The sequence below is a fragment of the Arvicola amphibius genome, chromosome 6 (assembly GCF_903992535.2).
Source record: "Arvicola amphibius chromosome 6, mArvAmp1.2, whole genome shotgun sequence".
Taxonomy (NCBI): Eukaryota; Metazoa; Chordata; class Mammalia; order Rodentia; family Cricetidae; genus Arvicola; species Arvicola amphibius.
The window spans coordinates 22,750,995-22,760,152 of NC_052052.2; the positions used below are offsets into that span (position 1 = coordinate 22,750,995).

The window sequence follows — 9,158 nt, forward strand, 5'->3', positions numbered from 1 at the left end:
AGTTGTTTCAGTTTAAGAGGGTAAAGGTTTCCCTAGTTTGACCAAGTTCAAAGAGTTTCTATCTTAAGATGGGCAGGGGTGGTGCATGCCTGTAATCCCAGTATTTGGATTCTGAGGCAGGAGAATCACAAATTCAAGGACAACCGGGCTTCAGAGTGAAACCGTCTCATAAACAAGAAAAAGCTATGGCAGCAGATTGCTGACCTCTCAGTGTCTGGGGCTGTAAGGAATGCTGCTAGCCTTGGTCTTCAGCAGGGCTGAATATGAAGTGTTGCTTCACTACTGAGGAGCTGTTCTTCCTTTGTAGGCACAACGATTACAAAGTGGCGTCTCCTGCCTTGAGAGCTGTTGGTAATATTGTCACTGGTGATGATATCCAGACCCAGGTAAGTAAGGAAGAAGAGGGATATAGGATCTTAACTCAGGCTAACTATGGGAGAACAAACCTTCGGTAATGGGAGGCCGCAAGGTCTAGCAGAGAAAGAGTGGCTTTAAATAGAGGAGCTTTAGCTCTGTCACTCTCTGGTTTAGAGTTTCTTCTTCTCTCAGATTTGAACAGATCTTCCAGGTAATGCTTGTGAAAAGAAAGCTCAGTGGAATGACTGGATTTAATTGGTCATGATGAGAGAGTTACATCTGATCTGTAATCCTTACAGAAAGCTGTTGGCTCCACCAGTGCTTTCTAGACCTTTAGATATCACCTTGTGTTAACCTCGTGTTAAACTTTTGAGTCATGTGTGGCTCACACCTGTCCTAGCCCTTAAGGATCAGCTAGTTCAAGCCTATCCTCAACTATATGAAACCCTATCTCAAAAAAGCTAAAAAATATGAAGATTCCTACAAACCAGCAGCAGAATGGCATACACTGGGGAGGCTGAAGTAGAAAGGATCACATGAGCCCAGGACTTTGAGGCCAGCCTGAGCAATACAACAAAGTCCTGTCACAGAAAAGTAAAATACTGTGCACTCTGTACACACGTGAGCGCAGAAATGTAAAATGAAAAGAATGTTCCCTGCCGTGAGGGCACAGTAAGTTTCCTTTGTTCAAAAGTAAGGACTCTGCTAATTTCCTTATTGATTTCTTCAGTTAGTGGTGTGTGGCTTAAACTCCATGAGTCAGCATGTGCTCTCGTTTTTTCTGCTGTTGCTGCTGCTAGCTTATTCCATTGGGTTGCTATAGACACTTCATTATAAGTGGAGTCACACAATATCCCTTACATCTGGCTTACTTAGCATAATGTCTGTAAGGTTCATGTATGTTGTAGCATGTGTCAGAATTTTCCTAGTAAGGCTAAATGATAGTCCAGTGTTTGTGTATACTGTATTTTTAAAATCCCCTTCATCCATCTTGAGGACATTTGTGTTGCTTTTACTTCTTCCTATTATGCATAAGGCTGCTATGGACCCTGGTGTACAGCTACCAGTCTCTGCTTGCTTTTCTTTTTGGCCATGTATATGCAAAGAGATTCGATAACATAGTAATTTATGCTAATTTTATGTTTAACTGCTGTGTTGTTTTATGTCTCTACCAGCACCAAATTCTCCCTCTCTTTCAGAACATCTCATTTTCTGATGTTTTTATAACAGCCATCCTAATGAGAAAAAAGTGCTGTCTCATGGTCATTTTTTTGAAGAAATGTCTTTTGAAGCCCTTTGTTCATTTTTATTCGGTTGCTTAGGATGTTTTTATGATTTTAGGAGTCATCTGTATATTCTGGATATTGACCCTTGCCAATATGTTTTCCAAGTATTCTCTCCTATTCTGTGGGTTTGGTTTGCACTGTTTATGGTGTCTTGTAATGTGGGTAACTCTAAATATCTAACTTGTATTTCTGTGCTTTTGTCCAGGTTATCTTAACTGTTCAGCCCCTCCCATGCTCCTCCACCTGCTGAGCAGCTCTAAGGAGTCAATCCGGAAGGAAGCTTGCTGGACCATTTCAAACATCACTGCTGGCAACAGGGCTCAGATACAGGTAGATTTGCTTCCCACTAGAAATTGGAGCCACGGCCAAAGGATGAACAGTGTAGCTCAGTGGTAGAATATTTTTCCCAGCACCACAAAAACAGATGGGGTCAGCATGCCAGTTGGTCAATGGCTCTACATAGTGGAAGCTAGGTTCCCACACGGCTTTGTCAGCTGGGGTCAAAGAACTTTCAGATAGGTTAACAGAGAGAAACCTAAGTTGAAAGTGATTTTTGTACTAGGTTTGCCATTTCTACCTCTGTCTCTCAAGTGTCTCATGGAGTCCAGGCTAGCCTCTGATGACCTTGAATCCTGATTTTCCTGCCTCCATTATCCCATGTATTGGGATTATACAAGCATGTCATCATACCTGACCCTTCTGCTTTTTTTCTTAAACTATCTTTCTGCCTCCATCCCCCTTCCTCGCTTTTCTTTCAGGCTGTCATAGATGCAAATATCTTCCCTGTGTTGATCGAAATCCTTCAGAAAGCAGAATTTCGTACCAGGAAAGAAGCTGCCTGGGCCATCACTAATGCCACATCAGGAGGAACCCCTGAGCAAATCAGGTATGATTCCTTTTCCAACATCTTAAATGATATGTGTGGTCTCCTTTCTCCCTGGTTTTCAGATAGCTAAATGGCTTTTGATGGGAAAGGTCTGCCCTAGTCTAACTGTAATAAGGCTTAACTGGTAAGCTGCTAAATGATACAGGACACCAGTGTAGATTCCTGTGTGAGCTAGGCTGACCTCACCTGACTCTACCTCCCAAGTGTTTGGATTATGCACACACACCTCTGTACTACATGCCTCCATACCCACCCAGTTTGTACATATGCTCCTTTATTCTAGTTTGTATCATCTAAACAATAGGAATGGTGGAAATTGACTAAGTGTCTTTACCTCTAATTATAACCTACTGAAGGGGTCTCGGGAAAAATGAGAAAGGAAAACTCATTAAAAAATATAAGCTGGACATAATGGTATATAACTTAAATCTAGGATCTCTGGAGGCAGAGACAAGCAGATCTCTGTGAATTTGAAGCCCGCATGATCTACATAGTGAATCCCAGGCTAGCAAGGGCTACATAAAGAAACCAGGTTTAAAAAGCACTCAGGAGGAGCTGGGCGGTGGTGACGCACACCTTTAATCCCAGCACTCAGGAGGCAGAGACAGGCAGATCCCTGGGTTTAAAGCCAGCCTGGTCTACAGAATTAAGTTCCAGTACAGTCTCCAAAACTAGAGAAACCCTGTCTCAAAAAACAAAGAAGGGGGGAGTGGGGATTAAATACAGCATTATACAGTATGCTTGTTAGATTAGAAATCTATACAAAAAGGTCTAAGAATTTGGAGAGCTTCACAAATTTGACATTTGTGTAAAACGAATATTGAGTAGAACTAAAGAGATGGGATCCAGATTGTAGACTATCTGTATTAACAAACAATAGAGGTTGTCTTCAGGGAAATAAGGAACCAGAAGAATTTCTTTAAAAAAAAAAAGATTTATTATGAATACAGTATTCTGCCTGGATAGCCTGTATTCCGGAAGAGGGCACAAGTCAGATCTCATTATAGATGTTTTTGAGCCACCATGTGATTGCTGGGAATTGAACTCAGGTTCTCTGGAAGAGCAGCCAGTGTTTTTAATCTGAGCCATCTCTTCATCTCCCCAAAGAATTTCATAATGTGTCTACCGTGATAATATTGTGGCCGGTGTGACGTTAGGACTCCGGGGTTTTTGTTCATCAGGGATCTAGATCAGTGGCAGAGCAAGAGTGGAGAGATTATGGTGAAGATGAGAGATTATCAAAACTTGGGAGAACTCATTGTTTTTTATGAGAGAAGCAAAGCCCCTGCCTAGCACTTTACTTGCTCTGCATTAATTTGGAGCTTACTTCATCTCTGGTCCCTAGGTACCTGGTGTCACTGGGCTGCATCAAACCGCTGTGTGACTTGCTGACTGTCATGGACTCGAAGATTGTGCAGGTGGCCCTCAATGGCCTGGAGAACATCTTGCGGCTTGGAGAGCAAGAGGGCAAGCGTGGCGGCTCAGGGGTCAATCCCTACTGCGGCCTCATTGAGGAGGCCTACGGTAGGTTCTCTCCCTGACGCACGCATCAAGTCCATTGGTGGGAAGATACTGGAGCACATCCACCCATTTTACGAAACTTTAGTCTGATTATTTTGTAGTTTTTACTACATTTGTTTATCCACTCATTTGTGACTGTGAGCGCAAATGATCTGGCACACTTGGGTTTGGAAGTCAGAAGACAACCTGCAGGAGTCAGTTCTCTCTTTGCATCATGTGGGTTGTGAAGATTGTCAAGTTTGGCAACAAACACCTTTACACCCACTGAGTGCTTCTAGACCAATGATGAGTTTCTGTTCTCTAGCCAAGCTATACCATGCATGGTTACAGACCTTTCCTTGGGAATACCTGACATGTACTGACTAGCCAGGTAGCTAGAACTAATTAGTATTAGTTTTCTTGTTCCACCAGTCCCTTCTCCCTCTGAGCAGCAATAGGTCATTGTTATTCTCATAGGGTCTACCTACCTAAAAAGTAGATATGGCCGGGCAGTGGTGGTTCATGCTTTTAATCCCAGTACACAGGATGCACAGGCAGGCAGATCTCAGTCAGTTCGGGGCCAACCTGATCTATCAAGTGAGTTCCAGTATGGCCTGGGCTGTTACACAGAGAAACTGTGTCTCGAAAAGCTAAAAGCAAAAGTAGATATGGTACAGATGTAAGAAGGAAATCAAAACTTTGATGACTACTACCAGGAGCTAAAAAACAGCAATCTCTTCTGTAAAAATAATGAGCTGTAGCCAGACAGTGATGGCTCAGTCTTTAATCCCAGCTCTTATGGGGGAGAGGCAGGTGGATCTCTTGAGTTTTAGGCCAGCCTGGTCTACACAGCTAGTTCCAGAACAGCCAAAAAAGAAAAAAAAAAAAAATACTGATTGCCTCTACCAACCCTTGTCAGAAGAAGCAAAATCATGATTCGCCCAGAGTTAGCTTAAAACAGAATTTGGGCTCGAACCTCTAATTTGTGTGCGTACACATGTGTGTGTCCAAGTGTGAGTAAGCCAGAGGTCAACCTCAGATGTTCTTCCTCAAGAGTTAAACAACTTGTTTTGGTTTTTGGTTGGTTGGTTTTTTGTTTTTGAGAGAGAGGCCTGTTCCCTCAGACCTAGGACTCACTGAGGAAGCCTGTTGACAAGCCAATCAGAAAGCTCCAGGCAGTTTGTCCCAATGCTGTCCTCCCCACCCCTGCTAGGGGTGCCTGCCCCTTTCCTATCTAGCTGTGGGTTCTGGGGAGCAAACTCATGCTTTCAGGGCAAGCACTTTACAACTGAAGTTTGTTCTAGCTCCCTAGACCTCTAATATTAGCTGACATTTCTATGTCTTTTCTTCTGCAATTCTATAATTTGGGGAAGCGACCTTGTCTCCTTTTTCAAGTCAAGAAATGATATGATCTTACTACTTTTATTTAGAAATTTGTCCCTCAGGAAAGGAAAAATTGAGATATATATATATTCTCGCCACCTTAGGCTTGGATAAAATCGAGTTTCTGCAGAGCCACGAGAACCAGGAAATCTACCAGAAGGCCTTTGACCTCATCGAGCACTACTTCGGTGTGGAAGACGACGACAGCAGCCTGGCTCCTCAGGTGGATGAGACGCAGCAGCAGTTCATCTTCCAGCAGCCCGAGGCCCCCATGGAGGGCTTCCAGCTATAATGTCTGCCTCCGGGGAGGGGAGGGCATGGGAAGCACCACCAGCCAGCGGAAGAGCAGCCCACTGGTGGGCAGGGAAACAGCCACCCCACCAGCAGCCACCATACACCTGCTGCCCTGGAGACTGTGCTCTTACCTGCTCATCCCCTTCCCTGGAGGGCACCCTCTGGACAGACAGAAGCATCTGAGGCTCACACTGGGTTTTGTGACAAGAAGGGGGCGTGTGGGTTTTCTTCCTTACACTTTATTTTGGCTGCACACATGTCTTTAACCCAGGAGCCCAGGGGTAGACAAAGGAGGACTGAGGTAATCAATTTGCACCTTTAAAAATTTTTTTCTTTTATTTTCTTCAGTGGTGACTTCCTTCCCATTTATCTTGCTTCATCCATCCCAGTCCTCTGCCCTGACGTGTGTAACTCTTATCTTGGGTACTTGAGCAGATGGAATATTCCAGAGGTGGGAGGTGGGAGGGGAGGGGAGAAGTCCAAAACAAAGTGTTCTTGCTCTGACTGAATATTAATCTTGTATGCTTGGATTGGTTATTTAATTTTTTTCTTTTGCACATTTTTCTTGTATTAAGGTTGCTCTTCCCAAAAAGCTGGTTTTAAGAACCCAGCTGCCAGCACTGTCTGGAAATAGAGGCTAATAGGGAGGCCCCCATGAGACAAAGGTCCCTCCCTCCTCTGACCCTATGCCTAAGCCCTCCCCCTCACTCTCCTGGGACATATATCCCCAGTGTGAGTGGAAGGGAGGAGCACAGGCCTTCAGACAGGGCTTCCCTTTTGTAGCTACTGACCCTGTATCCTACCCGCCTCCTAAATGGTGCGACCCAACTTCATTTGTTTACTTGAAAATTCACCTCAGAGTTGAATGAACCTCTGAGGTGGCTGTGTTTTCTCCTGAGCTTGAGATGGTGGGCTGTGGTCCTTCCTTCTCCTGAGGAGAAAGTCCTTGCTCTGATGACCCATAAGTTGCAGAGGAGGTTGGAGTTAGGGTCGTGTATTGGGATAGTCAGGAATCCCTGCCTTTGGCCTTTCTTCTTCCTTCTGCCATAGTTGGATCATGTATATTTTACTTCCAAAGGAGAGAATGTCAAAGTTCTGTATTTTTTTTTTATAGTCTATATTTTAAGTAAGTCAGTCTTAAAGGTCTTAGGAGGACAAAAACCGCCTGTGAGTGGGATACTGTGAGGAAGACCAGAAAAAGGTGTAGAAGCTTCCCACTCAGAGGACTGAACTTGGTCCTCTTCTTCTCTGCTTGGATTCTGGGCCACCGCTTGGGACCAACTCTCACCTCTGGAGCCTTCAAGTCAATCGGCCTGGGCTAATTGTCCCGGTACCTGAAGGGAGCAAAGGGCTCAGGGCCTGGTGAAGTCTGCTGCTCTGGTCCTTGCTTCTGAGCAGAAAGCAGCCTGTCTTCTCTAACTCAGTGCCAGTCCCTGTTACCCAGATAAGTCACGACACAGCTGCCTCTCCTGTCATCAGAGAACCTTGGCGACCTGGATACTTTGAGAGCTGTTGGCATCTCCCTTCTGAGGGTCCTTGTACCTGGATTGGATTTCCCCTTCTTGTGACAGTTACACAGACACATTTTCTTCTCCGAGTAAAGCTGGTTCAATACCTCAGGCTGGCCTGTGTTTTAGTGGGTTACACGTTACACTAAAAATGAGCTCTGGGGGCAGGGAGTGGGGCATACTGTCATCAAGGTGTAGACCACCTGTGGAACCCCATTGTGGTGAAATGGAGGTATCCCATCCTCATGTACACTTCTTTCTCCGGAAACAGCATTCTTCTTATTCCTGTTCCCATACATCTCCCTTTGGCTCCCACACATGCGGAGCTGAAGTTCAGGTTCTTGCTGTTGGCCATTGGCTTTCAGATTGTAGTCTCCTTTAGTTTTGAGACCCTGCTCCTAGTTTATACTGGAAACCTTGACCAACATTCGGCCACATTGGCGAGTCAACTACTACTCCACCCTCTGGCCTTCTGGGAAGGCAATAGGCAGAGAGCCTTTTTTTAAAAAAAAAAAAAAAACCTGGCTTGCAGCTTTATTACAAACTCTGCTCCTAGTTCAAAATTTCTCCATGACTGCCATCATCAATCACCCTTGTCTGAAGAGCAGAACACTGTAGGGGGGTGTACTCTGAACATCTCAAGCAACAATTAAGCCCCTTGCGTTGGAGCCAGAGTCTCAATATGGGCCATGAATGTCCTGCTTTCCCTATCCTTTCTCCAGTATTGCTTTGCCTTCAGACTTGGATCCAATACCAGATGAAAGGCTGGTTACCTAGCTGTTTTAGGCATCCCACACTGAGATATTCTTAAGTGACTGATAGAGTGGTCATTCCTAGATGCTGTCTTCAGTTTCCATCTCTCCCCAATGACTACAGGCCTTGATGTTGGCTGCAGCCTTCTGGCATAACCCTATGAGTTCTGGCTGTTTGGCAAAATTGTTCCTTGGGTCTGTTTCCAAGAAGCTAGTATTGGTGGCCTTTTTTTTTTCTTTTCTTTTTTTTTGGAGAGCTCTGGTGTTCCCCTTTACCTGGGACCCTATATCTACTGCTTCTCCCTTCTGTACCTGGAAGTAATCTCCAGGAGCCTGTGTGCTGAAGCCAACCACAGGTTATGGCTACTATTATCTTCAGCTACAGGAGATGAAAAGAAGGTTCTTTTGGTTTTTTGGTTTTTCTGTCTAGCTCTGGCTGTCCTGGAACTCATTCTGTAGACCAGGCTGGCCTTGAACTCAGAGATCCTCCTGCATATGCCTCCCAAGTGCTGGGATTGAAGGTGTGCACCACCAATGCCTGGTGAAAAGTTTTTTAGCTGCGATCTTTTTACTTGTCTGAAACCAACCCAGTAAAAAGAGGAACTTCCTGCATGGAGGAACTATCTCCTCCCATCTGCCGGTAACAGCACTTCCAGCTTCATGCCTCCTGTGAAGGCTGCTGCTCTTTCTGTTCAGACCTCATCTCTTCCCCAGCTTCACTCAGTTTGATGTCCAACCTCTTTGGGTATTTTTCTGGCTCAAGGTCTAACTTCTCGAAGGCAAAAAGTCAGTTTCCCCAGGTCCCTGCAGACCCAGAAGGGCGACAGAATGTTGGCAAGCTTCCCTAGCAGGCTGAGGAAGGAGGGGTTCAGGGCAGTTCCCGAGCAGCAGTAGCATCGGGTGGCGAGGCCTTAAGGGATAGACTTCTGGCGTATTCTAGACCAACCTCATCCAGTATTTTTTTCAGTTTTACCTCTTGTATTCTTTTGTTAGGCCAGCAAAACCGAGAATTTGCCCCTCTGGGGATCCATGTGAACACTAGCTGCTTTTTGGCCAAAGGCTGTCATAACTGATTCAGTTTCCAGTATAGCCCCTAGTCCCACCCCAGAATAAGACATGCATAGCAATGGAAGAATTTGAGGTCAGTTCCAACCCAATCTGAATGAAAACTTATTTTCCTTTTGAGAGAGCA

General features: G+C 45.0%; 1 protein-coding gene across 1 annotated transcript in view; it reads left to right on the forward strand.

Moving 5' to 3' along the window:
• Positions 1 to 7,325, forward strand: part of Kpna6 (karyopherin subunit alpha 6) — a 31,418-nt gene extending 24,093 nt beyond the window's left edge. Inside the window, exons 10-14 of the mRNA XM_038334477.1 lie at positions 308 to 390; positions 1,849 to 1,973; positions 2,402 to 2,529; positions 3,875 to 4,053; positions 5,517 to 7,325. Coding sequence (XP_038190405.1) covers positions 308 to 390; positions 1,849 to 1,973; positions 2,402 to 2,529; positions 3,875 to 4,053; positions 5,517 to 5,704 — 703 coding nt within the window. The 3' untranslated portion in view covers positions 5,705 to 7,325. The remainder of the gene's footprint in view (positions 1 to 307; positions 391 to 1,848; positions 1,974 to 2,401; positions 2,530 to 3,874; positions 4,054 to 5,516) is intronic.
• Positions 7,326 to 9,158: the final 1,833 nt, after the last annotated feature.